The following is a 19,883-nucleotide window of genomic DNA, read 5'->3' on the forward strand; positions in this document are numbered from 1 at the left end:
TGTATATACGACCCCCCTACTCCAGTCACTCTACTCATGTATTTGTTACCTCATCTAATGCTTGTTTGTTCCCTGTGCTCCAGAAATCCTGTTCGCACGTCTGCCTGCCTGTTCATTCCCCCTGCTTCCTTGGCCGCTACACTGGCCAGCCACTCTCCATTCCCCCCCTCTCCTTCCTGCCGTTCTCCAGCCTCGCCCCGGTCATCTCCTGCATCAGCAACTCCTTCAATAAACCTGTTAAACTTCATCTGCTTCCTGGTCTGCGTTCTGCGTTTGGGTCCACTTGCCAACAGCTCATACTCTAGATTATCCGCCTTTACAGCAACATGGCTGAGAAGATTCAGCTGTTTTCTGACTATGGTGTGACATCCCAGAGGCACAATACTGCTGCCTCTAGCACTTACCGCCTTATTAAAATAGATATCTGTGAAACTCTTCACAAAATGACTTCATGACGCATTCATTTTGTCAACACTTTTTACACTTATTTCTTCATGTATAAATGATGTTCTATTTAATTAACAAAAAAAATAATGTGACAGTTTCCAAAAAACTACACACTGAAGACTGTGAAGTAGATATTTAAAAACAAATCTACCCAACAGACCACCAAATCTCAGAAATGCACAAAACACACAACAATTATAATACAGATGTCTCTACGTACTCTATGTGAGTAAAGTTCTCCACATAGCTGACAACATTAATCATATTCCATAACGATGGTTATACTTTCAAGCTGGCAATCACTCTGCAATAGCAGGGGTCAGCGTCATGTCAGTGAACTCTCTGAGTGTAGGCGTTGTGATTGTTACGAGGGGAGATGAGCCTCTCATTTTGGAACAAACGTTTTCATTAACAGTTTGACAATGCATTTACCAGAAAGCAATCCTCGACCTTTGGATTATGTATTTTTTGTCATTTTAAGTTTGCAGAAATATAACAACTTGTTAATATGACAAAACAGCAATATTACAATAACGCGCTATTGACAAGCCAACCGCAGGGTATGACAAGCAACCGCCTCAACCGATATGTTCACGTTTTTCTTTTTGGAATTCTTGGCATTGGGAGCGCCACATTTTTTACACTTTGCTACAAATGGCAGCAGCGGGACGAGCTACTCTGCGTTGAGCGCTGCACTTTTGGTGTTTTTTCTGGTCTCCTTGACTTGAAAAATGTTAAACTTTGGGTAAAACGTTGCACTTGTCACGGTCACTTTTTTAACCAGCAATCCAATCACAATGGAGAACGGGTGGGACAAATCCCCAAAAAGACCAACCGTCACATCCTACATGTGGGCTACAAATGCTGAACAACAACAACAATGGAGGAGAAATGAATACACCTAGACCGGCGGGTCCGTCCTCTCTCCCTACGTGTTTCAGCCTTTCCTTCATCCAGAGCAAGTACTCTACTTAGAACTGGCATTTATACGTCTGCGGATATTCCGTATCATAGCAACCAGCTAATACCACCTAATAGTGCCTTCAAATGAAACTCGTGAGCTTGTATCTACAACATGGGAAGTCGTGTACATGATATGCTTGGCGTTCAAGTGGTCAAGTCATGAGAACAACGCTGCTAAGCAACGGCAATATTAATGTTACTGTAGGTGTCTAGAAGCCACAGAGGCTAACAATTTAGCAAGCTAGCTAGTGGGAAATGCAAAGGCATAATGACAGGAAAAAGATGAGGCCGTTGGGAATATCAACATTTTCCTCAGACCTATTATGAAATTACGAAGAAAAACAATATACGACTCAAATTACAATATATTCACTTATCATGTACCGAAAAATTACCTTCCCTGGACTCCGCCATTTCTGAAAACTTCAACAAACAAATCACAACTCGTGAACTCTGAGCTTTCAGAGGCATGAGGGTGGCGTTCATATGGACTCATCTCGTAAACACGGTAAACACGACCCCGTGTGAAGGCACCATTTAGTGTCTCAGCTGAAAAGAAAACTGCGCCTCATTGCCCTTCTGTGTTCTGCATTTAATAATAAAAAACTATTATATATAACTAGTATCTTTGTCATTTAAAAAGCAACAATATACCAAATAATAGCCTAACAACAAAGCTTATTTATATAGCATTAAAATCTGGATAAATTAAGTAATTTGCAAAAAAAACAACCAAAAAACCCTGCAATAATACCGCAGGGGAATCACCTACATCGCAACAGCCCTAACAGCAGAGTGCAACTGTGACATAAACATTGCTTAGGAAATATGTAGATATGGACATTTGCTGTGCAGTGTTTTAACATAACAATTTCTTCTTCCTTGTTCTCTTTTATTTATTTTTGTTGTCAACAAACAAACAGGATCGCGGCTGAAAGATTAGTATGCTGCTGAAGTCCTTCCCTGCACTTCTGGGAGTCTTAATGACCACCAAACTTCTGCCAATCAATTATGTCAAACCTTGAACCCCTTTCAGCACAAATTAATCAATACAATTTGCTGACTCAGACTGTATACCTCGCTGATGAACAACCTAATGGAACTCTTTAAATAACACGGCGCACATAATGAATTCGGCTTGTTCCGAGCTGATTGAGGCCTTTCGTATCATGAGTGAGGTGAAGTTCATTTGAGGCGCCTCAACTTAATCCTGCTTAAGTCTGGGTAATGTGGTAATCGCAATTGGAGCGGGGGAGCGAGAAGTTTGTGCTGACACATACTTGGCTGATAGAAAGTATTAACATAAAAAGGAAAACGCACATCATGGCACAGCATAATTTGGCTCACTGGGGAGCGGGGGACTTGATAAAGTGCTGAGGTCCATCCCATAGGGACACCTTGGGAACGGTGGCAGTGTGTCTGAAAGCGAGAGAGCTAAGGGAGGGCAAGTGCACCAGCAGCGTCCCTACTTCATCTAAAAGCAAACCCCACTCCCACGATAAGGCCAGCAACAGATATATTCTCCAGTGTGTCTTCCTGAGAGGTGACTGCACTATTAAAAAGGCCTGCCTGCCCACAGAGCATGCTGAGAGACCCAGATAATACACAGCACTACATGGAGCGGAAAGCAAACAGCTATTTTTACTATAGATTACAGAGCATGATGCAGTAGCAGGGGGAATAAACTGACCTAAACGGGTCAAAAGAGATAGAACCCTCTTTTGTTTTCACAGTGAAGGTTTCAGCTTGAAATTGTATTTTGTTTTCATTGCGCACTTGCTTTGAGTTCAAATACCCAGCAGCAGAAAAGTGGAGCGTAAAGAACAGGAAACTGGATCTCTGGCCCCCAAAGTGTGACTCCTTTTTCTATTAGCTTTTATCGAGCTCGACATTTCTCCTGCACCATTTTAACTTTTAACGCGTTTGGCACATGCACGCAGATCTGCAACTTCTCTCACATTCGATTTCAAGTTCATCCTCAGATATGCCTTTGTCTCTGCCAGCTTCGTCTGGCATAATAGACTGGAATACATTATCAGAGAAGTTGGCAGAAATCGTGAACGTCTACCTTTTTTTTGGAGGGAAGTTTTTCCAAGTGTGCTCATCATTACTGTATCATACATATCCTCGCATATAGAGGGCAGCAGTGCTCCAGTGGATATTACTTCTTGATGCACAGAGCCATTCTAACTCTAACTCCCATTAAACCCTAGATTGAAATGATTTGACCCCTCTATTTGGCAGAGCCCGTGCAGTGTGCGCGCCGAGCTGCGGTCGCAGGCCCGTAGAGATGAAAGACCAGAGCAAATCATCAGACGGGCAGATCTGATTCTGTGGCGTGTGGGAGCATCTAAAGTAGGTTATCACTGCCAGAGAAAGTGACAGGCCTGTTATGATTCAAGGCCGATGATAAATGAAATCAAGTGGAGAGTCCTGCTGAGACTTGTAACCCAGCGATGATTGAAAGCGGTTTGGTCTCTGCGACAGCCATGCATCAGCTGACAAAACAACAAACATATCTGTCTGTCATGTTGGCTAACAGCTCACGTTGGCTTTTCTCATGTTTTGAACATGGGTGGATTGATTTACTGCACAATGAACAGGAGCAGCAGACAGACGACGGATGATACTACAAACACAATTCTCAGATTTAATGAATTATGAGGTGCATAAGAGCTACTGCATAACTGGACAATATTCCACCATTTCCCAGCTTTGTAGTTTCTCCTTTAGGGATTACATTACATAATCATTTGAAAAAACAAGGCTGAAGGGGCAGGCAATTTACAGTTTGATCTAATTCCATCATGGACCGCCGTTAGAAGAGAGAAAAGAAGCAGGGCAAGTCATAACAGCCAGGTAGTAATATTTTTCAGTTATGAACTTCAGGCCAGCTGCTTTCAGATCATGATGTATTTTGTGGGGTTGTCACACTATTAATAAAACATTAACATACTGTATGAGGGGTATAGAAACAGTTGCAACACTAACGTACTTCCCAACATTAAAAACATCAAAAACTAAAGATATTAAAAATATTACGGGGGATTATGGAAAACAACTAATTAATGTCAAATACAGTGAGGCTTTGAAAAGATAAATCCTGCATCTGAGGGGTATCAGTAATTAAAGTATAAAACATGACAGTTTAGTTTGTTTGTCAAAATATCATTAAAGGAAGAGATAAAAGAAGATTTAATTCAACAAGGGTCCAAAGCTAATCGGAAAACTTCAGAAAAGCTTGACTGTATTTCTAAAAATATAGAAATGATCAAAGAACAGTGTTCATGTTTGAGGCTGAAATAATGAGAATCCAAATAAAAACAAAAACAAGTCAGCTGGAGACTTTGTTTCAACTAAATCGGAGCTAACATTATCTAACTAGTTCAGGCTATTCTCATACACTGTTCATAACTATAACTACAGAAAGTAATGCAGTATAATTTGTATGTTACCCACGTAATCGTGAGCCAGGAAGGGTGACGTCGTATAAAGAGTGACAAAGTCCGTTTAGTGGACTACCTACTTCCGTAGTTATTTTAACCCAAACCACAATCTTTTCCTAAAATGCAAGTCGCCTGGTGTTGTTGCCTTAACACCGCAGGGGCTGACGCAGGGGCTGACGCAGGCGCTGTGATCGCTCGTGTTGCTGGACATTCGCAGGAAAAATAACAAAATAACAAAATAACATTTTGTATCATATATGAACTGTGAAGATACATTGACTAGTTACAGCTAAATCTGCTACTTGTCATTTCAGCTGGCAAAATCAATATTTGCCAACTCGTTTTCACTCAAGTGCCCCTCGGCATTGGATACCGACACATGGAGGCGCCTTTTAGCAACTGTTAGTGACGAATCAGGCTTTTAACTAACGCCAAAGTAAACCCACCCGCTGCGTTACTCGACAGTCAGGGCAGGTCGGAGGGGTGGGTGGTGAATGGGTCAAACAAACACAGGACTTACACCCAGGAGACCACTGTTCGTCTTCCGTGTGAAACTAAAAGTACCGTAAAGCACGTGATCGCTAGGCACATGAGTCATACGTCAGTGAAGTTAACGTCAACCATGACCGTTTCCTAACCCTAACTTCCTATGAAAACAGAAGTTTATTTTGATAGGACACTATACATGTAACGAGCGTATATTGACACGGCGTCCCTGGTTCGTCCAAAAGCAAGGTAAGGTAGATACCCTGTGCATCGGTCTCCGATGCTGAGGAGCACTGACCAAACGGCGGTATTGAGTACGAGTTGGGAATGAGAATGTGTTGTTTTTGACGGCTAGAAATGAAAAGACTGCTGTCTGCCTCTGTCTGAAACAAAGAACCCATCGTTTGAAAAAATTACTAAGAATTTTGAGTGGTAAATCTGTCACAGTCACTGCTTAACAGCAACCGTAACTAACATTAATTCACCTGCAGATTACAGGGTGTCCACTGATAAGCTGTGTGTTGATGAGGTTAAACTGATTAGAAGGGAAAACAAGTGCAGGAGCAAGACCTTAACAATCAGGTAAATAAGACACAACGGGCTACAGTGCATTAGCTTTGATTCTTGGGGAGGGGACTATGAAATTAACTAGCCAAGCAAAGATAAATGATATTATTATGGTGCATTAACATCATCATCCAAGGAGAAAGTGCAATAACAATTTCCACTGGCGCAGAGGCAGGAGGGGGGTCAGGCACATCGCCAAAATCCTCCAGGGGACAAAACAACTGAGATAGATGGCGATTGGAAACAACAGGTAATGCAAAAATATTTCAACGACCATAAATCTTTCTTTTCAAGCACTGCTGTGATAGGCCTATTACTTTAGAGACCATATCTGTGATAACACTTGTGACACTCCGCCAGTATTTTCCTCCCAATCTTTAGTGAACTTTTACCGCTGTGGTTTGGGTGGGAGTGAAATTGCAGATCATGACGCTCTGCATGTGCAATTTTCTTATCATTAGCTTTTTTGCCCCCCCAATTCAAGCCCCTCTGTTCCTAAACTGACTCAGGTGGTGAGTTTGCTGCAGAGGGTGGACTTATTAAATGATAAGATGATGAAAAGGAGGGACTGGGTTGCCGTTGCCTTTGAATGTCATTACACTTACGATCCTTCTTCAAGTGTTTTCCAGACACACACATGACACTTAAATTGATCGCCCTCCGATGAACATCTGTGTCTGGTCACACAATTTGCGATTTGGCAGCGCGGCGAAGCTGATTTCCATTTCAGTGGAATTACTTGTGGTATAAGAAAAAGGGTTATTGAGATATTCAGTGACTACGGTGTATAAATTACATGCAGGAGGACACCTGATCTGTTCTCCCTTTTCTCTTCTCGAAAGAATATCACAGAGTCCACCGCTGTCTCACACAGTTATTTCAATTAACGACGGAATAACAGCTTAGTGCGTGATTAAGTGGGTGATTAGTCATTATCAAACCACGCACATGATGTCATCAAATTAACATTGGGCTGTGACAATGGGACCACTGTGAGGGCAGATGTGACAAAGGGATCAAAGAGATCCATTATAGCCACTGAGTAAAATGATACGGAGCATGCCTGACACTGAGAACAAAGTGATGAAGCTGCTGCCACATTTGGGAGATGAGGAGAAAACTAGTCTGGAAAGTTTCTGACTCAGGCCATTAAAAAAAAGGACTGCTCATTAAAAAATCACAGGCTGGACCTCAGTGCAGTCCTGTGGTTTGAAGGCAGCTCAGAGATCAACACAGTCTCACGGCAGTTTGTGAAATAGTCCTAAAATCTAATGTATTTGATTCCTGCACATAGACACAAATTGCCCTGATTCTACGCACGTGTCAATTTCAGCTCCAGTCTTTTCAAAATTAAACTACTTTGGTCTCAGTTTCCTTCAACAATGCTCATAAAATAAGGATATATAAAAGAGGAAATCACACGTAAAGATAAAAGTAAAGTAGAATGATAATCTAAGGCACAGAATAGTGCAATTAAAATAAATATAAACATAAGGAAATATGAAATAGTAATGTAAATGTAAATTTGTAATTTAATTGATAGTATTTCAGATGGGAAAACTGAATGCAAACAGGATGTCTAGAATCAATACATTACATTTCTAGACTATTTCATGAGCTGCTGTGCGACTGGGCTGCAGAGATTAATGCTCAGTATTCACCAAATACTTGCATAGGGAACAGAGCTCAATATGATTTGTCATTTAGAAAGAAATGATATTCATTAATTGCGCTCACAACAGTAAACTGCCTTGTGCAGCTGCCATGGTCATGCCTAAGTTAATTCAATGTAAACCTCATTATTTTTGCCTCATTACATGATTTCTAATGACGGTGAAATAAGACTCCTTGCTTCCAGGCGAGTCAGGTCAAGTCAATTCAAGAATATTTCAGCAACCTATCAACACATACATGTCGCCAGCAGGACTCCACATCTGTAACTAATTAGCACTCATCACAAATCAGAATCTGTGCGTTCCAATATCCATACTACCATACTATTTAGTATGCCAGAAAAAGATTTAGTATGTCCCAATACACATACAGTATACATACAGTATGTCAAATGCAGTATGCCGAAAAAAAACAGGATGTCCTACTACATCCGGTTGCATTTTGCAGTACGAATGCATACTGCATGCAACAGTACGTACTTTGTAAGGGCAGCTGCAGTATGTACAGAAAGTAAAAAGAAAAAGTATGTGTAGTATTCGGAACGCAGCCATAGTTTCAATACAGAACCAAGGAGAGCACATAATAAGCTCTGGTACTAAAAATCATGCATCAACCAAACTGTTGCGATGCATATACAGTTAACGCTTTTGTTGTGAAGGCGTTCCTCAACAACACTTTGTTGTTTGAAGGTTTCCCACCCTGGAAACATTACAGGAGGTAATTACAGTAATACTGTAAAGGAGCTTCAGAGCACGGCAGCTTTGGAAGGATCATTCTTACAGTTGATATGGTTGTTTGTGATAAAGGAGACTAATGGCTGGTGCTCTATTTAATAGCTTGTTTGACTGGTAGTATACACTTCATGTAGCTCCCTGTCTTAGTCCTTGATTGGGATAAAGCATAAAAACTACACAGACCGAGCTTGCGACGTCATCTTAAATCAGTGCGTTTAGTTATGTTTGATCTAGCAAGTGTTTCTGTTCTCCTTGGTTATTTGATCTTGAAGTGTTCTACAGTAGTAAAGAATAAAGTATTCAGAAATTGTCCAAGTGTTTTGCCATCTCACTATCATGTATGCAAGCTCTGTACATGTGCCTATTTGTGACATTGATGTGAGGAGTGATAGTGTAAATGTGTTTTACCTTTTTTCGTCCCTGTACCATTCGAACTCTGGCGTGGGCACAGCGGTGGCGTCACAATGCATTGTCCCCATGCGGCCCACTGGAGTCTCTGAGCTCTGGGTTTTCTTTATTGTTGGAGGATCTGCAGAGTCACACAATGTTGAAACAAGTTACATCTTAAAACCAATAACCAAACTCTCATGTACTGCAAAATGAAGTGCATTGCTCCTCCTTAATAAAATCATTGCATGCGACACTTGTGTTCTCTTTCCAATTTTTTTTTTAAATGCTCTGATTTCCTTTTCCTAAAAAGTGAATAAATTTTACTTCGTCTAGTATGTCAGAAGGCAAGCCCTTTCATATAATGATATATTCTCTGTACTGGATGTCACTGATCAAACAAACAAACAAACAAATATCTTGGAATTGAAAGTTTCCTCTATGTGCCACAATTTGTAGTGTCAAATTTAATTATATTTTCAGTAGGGCTATCAATCGATTAAAATATTTAATGGGGATTAATGATATGATTGTCCATAATTAATCATGATTAATAGCCAATTAATTAATACATGTTTTATCTGGTCAAAATGTACCTTAAAGGGAGATTTGTGAAGTATGCCAAGAGGCAACAACAGCTGTCAGTGTGTCAGTGTGATGACTTGACTATGACTTGCCCCCAAACTGCATGTGATTATCATAAAGTGGACATGTCTGTAAAGGGGAGACTCATGGGTACCCATAGAACCCATTCACCTTTAGATATCTTGAGGTCAGTGGTCAAGGGACCCCTTTGAAAATGGCCATATCAGTTTTCCCTAACCAAAATTGAGTGTAGGTTTGGAGCGTTATTTAGCCTCCTTCGCGACAAGTATGTCGCTTTCTTTCTTCTTCTGAAGTATGACATGGTTGGCACCAATGGATTTCTCAGGTTTTTCTAGTTTCATATGATGCCAGTATCTTCACTTTAGCTTTAAAACTGAGCCCGGTACAACCTCCGAGAGACCCGACGAATTTTCAAGAGGTTAATAAAAAATTGCAAGTTACGTTATTGTGTAAAGAAATTAGTGGCGTTAAAACGAATTTGCGTTATCACTTTAACAGCTCGAATATTTAGGCCTTCAAGCCCCAAGAACTAATTTACATTTGGGGCTTGACTTAGAAAACTAATCAGAGCTAAAACTTTTAATTCATCAAGTCTATTAACATTCATCATATACACACAACGATTTCTACAAACATCACAACGGCCAGAAATATGTGGATTAATGCCCATTTTCCATTTGGGATTAAACACTAAGAAATGGTTTAATATAGAAATCTTTATCATTTCATACAGGCACTTAGATTTGGCTAAAGTACAAATTGGGCAACCAGCCATACGTGATTTGTTCGGATCAAAGAGAATTATATAACTCCTCTGGGAGGGAGGGGAGTTGGTTTGTGATGTCTAATGAGCTGTTCATCAATCCAACATATGCATTACACTCGTCAGATCTAACATGGACCCCTGACAAGATGTAATTAGGTGATCTTGTTTTGAAATGCTAAGTGTCTCTTAAATGAAGATAGTAGGTGAGAATTACCATGGTAATGACAGTTGCAATCAAAGCTAGAGATCTTTCTACCTGGATTCATCTTGAGAAGACTGAAGGGGGTGCTCCAAAACTTTCAAGATTCAGCCATCACGCTTTCGCACACTATGTTCACCACGTCTCTACACTTAATTTCCAATCTTGACTTTTATACGCTTTCTATCCGTTGTGTGAAACATGAATCGTGGTGAGCATGTTGATCATTGTTCAGTTTGGAATATAGCAGGTGCCGCAGCGTGTGGTTACTTACAGCTGACAACCACGTTGACGTATTTGACATCAGGCGTGGCGACGTCGTTGCTGGCCTTGCATTCGTAACGACCTGCTTGGTTTCGCATGATACCTATAATATCCAGGTATTCTTCTCCGTCCAACGGCTCTGCTGCAGAGAGATAGAAGGAGAGATGAAGGAGGGATTGAGGGAGGGACAAAGAGAGAGACAAAAGAGACAGTAGAGAAAAGAAGGAGGTGGGATGAAGACAAAGTTAATGTTTGATCTCTGTTCCAGAGTAACACAATTTACTTTTCATTTCAATTCTTACTTTTCCCACTGACTTTAAACCAGCATAATCAGCCCATTCTCATTCACAGGGCGTGCAATCCTCCTTGTCATGCCCCTCGGCGTGTGATACCAATGCACAAGGCACCCTTTAGCGCCAGAGATGCACCGGGATTTCAATTACCTACATCGTAAACTCATCCGTGGCAATATTAAACACTCAGAGAAAGTGGTGACGTAGTTTAAAGAGTGGAAAAAGACACATGGGGCGGGCAGGAGGGGAGCTGGTCCAGCAAACACAGGACTTTCAAACAAGAGACTGATGTTTTGTTTTGTAAGTTGCCTTAGTGATGTTTGTAACGTGTTTTCATGTTCCGTTGTTTCCTCACATATTTTACGTACTTATTTTAAGGCCAACTGTGACGGTTTTCCTGAAACCTAACTAAGCGGTTTTGTTGCCTCCTGCTATTACTGCACCTTCATACACATGTGTAATATTCATGCCATGGCGAGGCAATACATGACACTGAATGGCTATCATCTGGTGGACAGGCGAGTCTATTACACGCTTCGGTATGATACAGGGTTGTATAACTGCTCCTGGTCTGTGTGAAGTAGGTGTGTTTGTGGTTTTGTAAAGTTACATAACTGTCAGACAACGGCCTCCAAATTCCGACATCGGAGTGTGTGAGACAAATGTAAATCCATTGAGACTCGCTTTTGTTAAAGGCTAAATAAATAAGGCAGCAATTTGAACTACAGCATGCTTCCGCACTCTTAAGTTAATTCAAATCCACAGTCAGGTCATGCCGCGAGACTCCGACTGAATGATTTAGATTGACTCTTAAACTGGAAGCGCATTTAATATTCAACAACTTGTTAAGCAGACTTTTATTAGTTGTTTGTCTGACAGCTACAATTAACAGAGGAATAGTATCTGCAAATGTCAGACAACACATCTGAACTGATTGGAAGAAACCCACGGAGACTATCAGACGGATATCAGACTAATTGTTTAATGAGCAATCCTGCTAATTAGCCATGTAAAGAACACAGCGTCTCGGCGTCTCATTAGGAAAGATCTGCTGTATCTGCTATGTCTTATTAAAGATCTGTGGCTGGGTCAGGAAGGGGAAATGGCAAACTCTTTAATGTGCTGCCATATTAATTGCACTTTGTCTTTTTTAACACATCTGAAGATAGCATTGGTGTGAAGACCCCTGAGATATCATCATTTGTAATGTGACAATTAATTCATTTGGTGAATGTGTGACATAGCAATTCATTCGAAAGAGGTGTGATAATTAATGCGGTATATGATAATACCTGTGTTTGCACACAATACAATGATGTACAGCTCGTTCATTTGACTTGGACAGCCAATTGACATACATTTCATCGTGATGGGAAATGAAATGATTGGAAATTGCAAATTGGAAACCTAATAAGGAATCATCTGCTTGTAGCCAGTATGCCGACAGAGCAAATCTCAGGATATTTCTCCAAAAGATACAATTATCTGCGTCTCCTAGGATTGAGCAAATGTAATAACTACAATAACATCGACTGATTCTTCCCTTAATCTAAGAAAATAAGGAATGATGGGAGTCTTAGCGGTGGAAATACATTGCACGGAGGAGGTCTCTGGGGTGAATGGGGAAAAATGCACTGTTTGTAACAACAGTAAATGTCAGTGGTCTCTATTGTGGGCAAGTTCATGCTCATGTTACGAGTGAAGGGGCTGCAGGCTCCGTGAGACCCGAAGCGTCGCGACCTGAGAAATGAACCGGCAACTTCGGGGGACTCTGATATGGGAGGTTAGTCGAAAAACAGCTGTTCTGCTTTGGTGAACGCACATAAATGCTGTGCCATTTCATGCTCACAAAATCGCCAGGTAACAACAAAACATCAGTCTGACTTTTATACATGCCTGAAGCTCAAATGCCAAATATCTATAAAACAAAGTCTGGCCTCAATGTTTGAGACAGAAAGAGAAGTATAACTAAATGATCCATATCAAGTGCATGATGGAGATGGAAGTCAGCTCGTACAGTATTATTTCATATTGATTGAAAGATCAGTGGGCGCATGATCAAAGCCAGACCATATTCAGCTCTCCCTGGACCAACTGCCAGATTAACGTGATTCGAGAGGTATGATTGAAAAATCTGTTGCCATGGAAATTCTATTGAAGCTCCATCTCTTCTTCAGTGCTTTGGTTTGGTGCTGAAAAACCAGGTGACTGCAAAGATCGAAGAATACAGAAGAGAGAAGAATTCAAATGAGAGATGAGAGGAAGCGTCTCGACTATTTTATTCAAGTGCACCAATTAACGGCCAGTAATCTCACCTGGTATGTTTAGAGAGCAACTCAATCATGAAGGATGAATGGAACATGATGCATTGTCTAAAGAAACAATTGCATTTCATGCATCTTTGTCCGTGCCCACAGGAGAATACAGCTTCCTGCACGAGAAGTGTGTGCTTCACGTTATCTGTTTAATGAAGCGTAATGAAGACAGATTGGTTAATCTTGTCTAGGGGGAATTGATTAGAGTGTGTGTGTACAGTATATGTGTACATGTGTATGCATATGTGCCCACGCCTGTGTGTGCAGAGGCGTAATGTCTCTATGGTGAGCATGACGCGTGCATGCATGAACTGGGATGAAGACACATTTCCTTGAAGGTTTTCAGGGAGCGCTGAAAGCGGTGACTGATTGAAAATGTGCACATTAGAAAAGCCCCATGAATCCTGGCATTTCACTTTACTATATAACCACATTTCTATGCTAATCTGGAGAAAGGAGGGGGAGTTGGTGGCAGAGAGGGAACGAGTCGATCAAGTAAGGGAAGGACAAGGAAAGAGTATTATTTATTTTTCAAATATATATTTTTTTCCAGATAAACTTTGGCATGTTTAGCAGGCATAATGTTTACCATCTGTGCTAGCATGCTCACATTGCTTGATATAAGGTATTTGGTAATAAACCAATCTTGGACAAACCAAAGATTTGACCTGATAATGGCGCTAGATTAAAAATCAGGGGATCACCAAAGTCATTAGTATTCGTCCTCTGGGCACCGTGAATATTCAACTCTGTCTTACTTTAGGAAACAAAACTACTGGGTTAGGTTTAGTAAAAAAAACATCATGGTTTGGGTTAAAAAAAATGACTAGGTAAGTGAACGTTGACTTTTAGTTTCACACGGGACACGAACAGCAGTCTCCTGGGAAAGTCGCTCGTTTTACTACATCACTTGTTGCGGCCGTCCGCAGATAAATTATAATCCGCGACAAAATATATTTCCTTCCAAAAGTAATTCAGAATGTATTTTAGCTGCATGGGAATGTAATTTTTAGGAGACAGGGCTGGAATATCTGTGCCAAATTTCATGGCAATCCGTTTAGTGGTTCAAAATATCAACCTTGTGGTGGCGCTAGAGGAAAGGTCAGTTGATCAACAAAGTCAGCAGAGTTCATCCTCTGGGGACTGTGAATATCTGTACAACATTTCATGGCAATACATCCAATAGATGCTGAAATATTTCAGTCAGTGCTATTCCCACAGCCACATCACAATCATGGCTAAAGATTAATCACATATTTATTGCATATATTACATCAGAGAAATTATTATAATTACTAAAAATCTCGACATTCTGTTTATTTATAACAGCTATTGTATATAGATGGCCAGTTATGGTAATAATGACAAACTGCTGGTGATATCTGACAATGTTGATGTCAGACTGACCTTTAATGATACAGCTGACAGCAATGTGCAGCTTAAGCTAACGAGCTGCCATTAGCTTCACTGATGATTTGCTTTACAGCCCCGAATGCCGGAGGTCTCCAGTCAGAGCTTTTAAGGTGAAATGCTTTAAATGATGATATAGGCAAGGCAAGGCAAGGCAAGGCAAGGCAAGGCAGCTTTATTTGTATAGCACATTTCAACAACAGGGCAATTCAAAGTGCTTTACAGAAACATTCAAGAACATTGCGACAAAATGCAAAAGAACATTAAGAAATAATTAAAACAGTTATAAAAACATAAAAACATTAAAACATTAAAGATTAGAAAATAAAAACAAGGTAAAAATAAAAGCTAGGATAGAAGCTAAAATTGCATAAAACTCAAAAGAGTAGAAGTTATAGTGCAGTGTCAGAATAAAAGGCACCCGCAAACAGGAAAGTTTTAAGCTTTGTTTTAAAAGAAGTGAGAGTTGGAGCGGTCCTGCAGGTTTCTGGGAGCTTGTTCCAGATATTTGGTGCATAAAAACTGAATGCTGCTTCTGCATGTTTAGTTCTGACTCTGGGGACACTAAGCAGACCTGATCCAGATGACCTGAGAGGTCTGGATGGTTCATAACACAGCAGAAGATCAGAAATGTATTTTGGCCCTAAACCATTTAGTGCTTTGTAAACCAGCAGCAGTATTTTGAAATCAATTCTCTGAGAGACAGGCAGCCAGTGTAGAGACTTCAGAACTGGACTGATGTGATCCACTTTCTTGGTCTTAGTGAGGACTCTAGCAGCAGCGTTCTGAATCAGCTGCAGCTGTCTGATCGATTTTTTAGGAAGACCGGTAAAGACGCCGTTACAGTAGTCAAGTCGGCTGAAGATAAATGCATGGACTAGTTTTTCCAAATCCTGCTGAGACATCAGTCCTCTAATATATAATGAGTCGTCAGTTTCACTGGGAGATTCAAACAACTCTGTTCACTTCCCGCTATTTTTTTTTAACCTCAAGAACACACAATCCAGTCTATTTTTGTAAACATTAAGAATTATATAGATCTCACGGAATTAACATTAATTAGCTGTAAATACAGTATATCCGCAACAATCGTCATTATAGCTGGTGAAACCAACAGTTGCCAATTTACCTTAAACTTTCAATGTTAATCATGTAAATTAGTTAATTACAATAGTGACTCCTGCAATTTATAAATTGTGCGCTTTTGAATTGCAATTTTGGTGAACAATTAATCATTAAGCTGATAGCTAGATAGATAGAATGATAGATAGAATGATAGATGGATGGATCGATAGAAAGTTAGATCAATCGATAAATAGATTGATCAATCGATGGAACGATAGATCGATCGATCAGTAGAACAATACATAGAATGATAGATAGATCTATAGAACGATAGAGAGATAGATTAAAAAGATAGATTGAATAATAGAACAATAGAACAATACATAGATCGATCGATAGAATGATAGATCGATACATCAATAGGATGATGCATAGAATAATAGAAGATAGATCAATAGATTGATAGATTGAACAATAGAATGATAGAACAATAGATAGTTTGATAGAGCGATAGATAGAACGATAGATAGAACTAAAGATAGATAGATATTTTTGACTTTGAAAGTGGCTTTTTTGGCAGTAGACCCATTCTCTCGCCCTCTCTTTTTCTCGTTCACACATTCACATAAGTACACAGACGTCTGTGCTGCCTCCTCCACCTGTAAATCTGTGGATGCAGGTCAGAGTTTGAACCCCTGCCAAACCACACTACGTTTGTTGTACGTCTTTTGATTATATTTCCATGTTGCAAGCGTTTGTTCTCAGACTTTTCTCCTGGTATACGTGGAGTTGGGGGGGGGGGGGGGGGAGCGGGGGCACACAAGTGTCAGTAGCCTTGAGCTACTCTAACAACAGAATCCACATTGAGGACCACAGAGGAAATAGGTGGCAAAATGCAGTCTATTTTCTGCTCTGAGAGAATACTGGAATAGAAACTCGTGGTCACAGAAGGTGTTTTGGACCACTGAACTGTCGAGTTTCGGCAGATAAAGCATCCATATAAACTTGAGCTCATCTCTCTATAAAATGTAAACGCTCTACTGTGTCACCACTGGGCTATCAGTATGCAATGAAATTGATAAGTGTCGTAATTTGTTCCAATTTTGTGCTTGTGACATTTTTTTCCTTCATTTTAGTGACTGCATATCTACTTTTAGAACGAAACTATTCCATGACTATCACAGAGAAATGTATACCCAACCCGCAAAAAAAGAAAGAAATTAAATTAGCTTTGCTGAGATGCTTGGTGATTGTTCTCTGATTATTTAGAAAGCATTGTTTTAGGAGCTGTTGAAAAGTAATACCTCCCATGTGGGAGTTTGAAATACTGTGAGTTTAACCCTTTAGAGTCAGAGATACATGGAAAAATCACTCTGCTCCAAAAGGATAAATCATGTAATAACTGAGAATTACAGGAAACATCTGCGAATAATTAAGTTATACAGTAAGCTGCAATGCAGCTGCCTACAGCTAAATGAAGCACTTCACAATTCTTATTTGAAACCTTATGAAATATGTTGAAAAACCAGATGAAAAAGTCAATGTTTTTTTGACTGTCCAAAATGCAAAACATGTAGTGAATACCACATGTTCAAAGCTGAACGGTGACAGCGCATCAATTATTGTTCATTTTATTTTTTTAAACTGCTCTTTAAACCCACCTTTCACACCTTCTTGGACACCGAGCTCAAATTGCTATCCACTAATTTGCCAAGCAGCCTTGTGCTACCCATGCTGAAAAGACAGTGCCTATAATTGCAACATTTTCCCCCACATTATACTGTTGAAAGCCCTGCAGCCTTTGGGATATGCAACAGCAGGCTTTTGTAAGCGAGTTGGGAAGCGTTGAGGGGCCTGGAAGAAGAACACTTCTACAAATGCCTGCTGGATACTGATTTGCATTGCACTGGCGATTTTAAGTTTGTGAGAATAACTACAAGTTTTCCATGTCAATTAAAACTAGTCTGTAGGAGTGAGGGACAACAGTGGCATTCTGTAGGTCCATGCATGCATACATTGCCCCCCACCTCCCAGAGAGGGGAGGGAAAGAGAGAGACAGAGAGGGTGAGGAATGTGAATCACAAACCAGCAACTTCAGCTGGCAACTGGATGGCGCTCATTTGCATATCCTCATGCATCATTCATCAGCATCACTTTACCACAGTGAGAAACATTACATTTATTTTGCAAATGCTAATTTATGTTAAGCAGCTGATTTGAGAAACTTCAGAGTCGAGTAGCATAAAAGACCCTGCGACATTTATTTTCTTTTGTCTGCATGAGTGTGATAGTATATGTATATGAACACATACCCGCCCACTCCCATTCTGGACTTTCATCTGTGTGTGTGTGTGTGTTTGAGCATGTGTGCATTTGTGTTTGGACAGTTGGTCCAGGCTTTATCTAACACAGCCACATGGCAGCTATCTTCCTGTCAGGAGTCGGTGTGATTTAAATGATGGGTCAACACATAATTGCAGAGTAACTATCCTCATCCACACATTCCTCCCGGTGGAGATGATGAAAGAGGACTGAGCTCAGAAACTAAATGAAGCTTTAGCTCACTTATGACTCTATTGACAGTGTAATGCCAAAACCAAACAGACCATGCAATGCAAATATCTATCAACACGGCTCCATACCGCTATCTTAAAGGGATACTGCACTCAAAGTTCAAAAACAGGGAATTTCACCAACCCTGTCTCCCACAAAATTATGTTTGCATACAACTAAACTGCATAACCAGGGGGAAACATATTTTCTCCCAGATTACGGTCGCAGTTTTAAACAATTTCAAACACGCGATTAACATTGTAAATTGAATCAAAACACAATGAAAATGCAACAAAACTACTTGGTTAGGTTTAGTAAAAAATAGGGCTGTCAATCGATTAAAATAATTAATCACATGATTGTCTATAGTTAATCGCGATTAATCGCATATTAATCATACAATTTTTATCTGTTCAACATGGGAGTGGGCAAAAATGCTTGCTTAATGCAAATGTATGTATAGAAACCCTCACAGGTACTGCATTTAGCATAAACAATATGCTCAAATCATAACATGGCAAACTCAAACCCAAAAGACAACAGCAGCTGTCAGTGTGTCAGTGTGCTGACTTGACTATGACTTGCCCCAAACTGCATGTGATTATCATAAAGTGGGCATGTCTGTAAAGGGGAGACTCGTGGGTACCCATAGAACCCATTTTCATTCACATATCTAGAGGTCAGAGGTCAAGGGACCCCTTTGAAAATGGCCATGCCAGTTTTTCCTTGACAAAATTGAACGCGTTATTATCGCGTTATCTTTGAAGGCCCTAATGGTAATGTATTTTTTAGGAGACGGGGCTGGATTTCACTATGTCAGTTTTACAACATTAAAATCACTTGCAACCTGAAATGTCTTAAATCCTATGTAATGAAAGCAGCAAAAATACCCTTGTGAGACTCCTCTTGTTAATGCGCTGTGTTATATTGCCTGGATTCTAATGTCTTATTACATTTGCCATTAATTCTGTATGTCTAAGGAGAAATCCTACATGAACAATATCTTTTCAGCAGTCTGAGGACAAAAGGAGAACTTCCACTTCTATTCACCAGCCATTTGCTGCCACTGCTGCTGGCGGTGCAGAAATAACACAGGTGTTGGAGCCAAAAACAAGACGGCTGTTTATTTGCCGCTTCTTGAGCCGAGGAAATGATACGCACAGCGGAGCGGTGCAGCCGTCTGTTTTTCTCAACGCTGTCATTCCTCTCTCTCTATCTCATTTTCACACTCTCTCCTTCTTCTTCTTCCGACTCCTCACATGCCTTTGTTGAGGAAGCGCCGGTGTGATTTCTCTCTGTGTGGCCGCACATTGTACGGCGCTGTATAGCTACCGTTGTTTGTCCTGTTCAAGTGTGAGGTTCTAAAAGGAGATTAATTGTTGATAAAACAGAATAGGGTTTAGTGATTGAATTCCCATGAAGGGTAGTTGGGTTGTCCGCTTTCTCTTACACTTGGCTGATAAATGGATCCAGCTTATTGTTGTGGGAAGACTTCTCATTACTGTCTGGATGGATTCAATGGGCTTGTGTTCGCCACGGGACAAGAGGCTTTGTGTTGAGCAAGGATAGCAAGGTCAGGCAATCACGGTTTACCCTTCTATCACTGTTTCTCTCCTTTACTTTGTCTCTGTCATGCACACACCAACACACGAGTGCATGCAAAGACTCATACGAACACACGATAGCATCATTCATAGACTCCCAAACA

General features: G+C 40.4%; 1 protein-coding gene across 5 annotated transcripts in view; it reads right to left on the minus strand.

Annotated features, from left to right (window-relative positions):
* lsamp (limbic system associated membrane protein) overlaps positions 1-19,883 on the minus strand; it is a 650,892-nt gene that overhangs the window by 7,691 nt on the left and 623,318 nt on the right. For 4 of the 5 annotated variants that reach the window (XM_074641426.1, XM_074641428.1, XM_074641427.1 and 1 more), the window contains 2 exons: positions 10,550-10,681; positions 8,726-8,846 (listed from right to left, as the gene is read on the minus strand). In XM_074641426.1, the coding sequence (XP_074497527.1) occupies positions 8,726-8,846; positions 10,550-10,681 (253 nt within the window). The remainder of the gene's footprint in view (positions 1-8,725; positions 8,847-10,549; positions 10,682-19,883) is intronic. The other variant, XM_074641424.1, reaches the window with a different exon arrangement.

Source organism: Sebastes fasciatus, chromosome 7 (genome assembly GCF_043250625.1).
Source record: "Sebastes fasciatus isolate fSebFas1 chromosome 7, fSebFas1.pri, whole genome shotgun sequence".
Lineage (NCBI taxonomy): Eukaryota > Metazoa > Chordata > Actinopteri > Perciformes > Sebastidae > Sebastes > Sebastes fasciatus.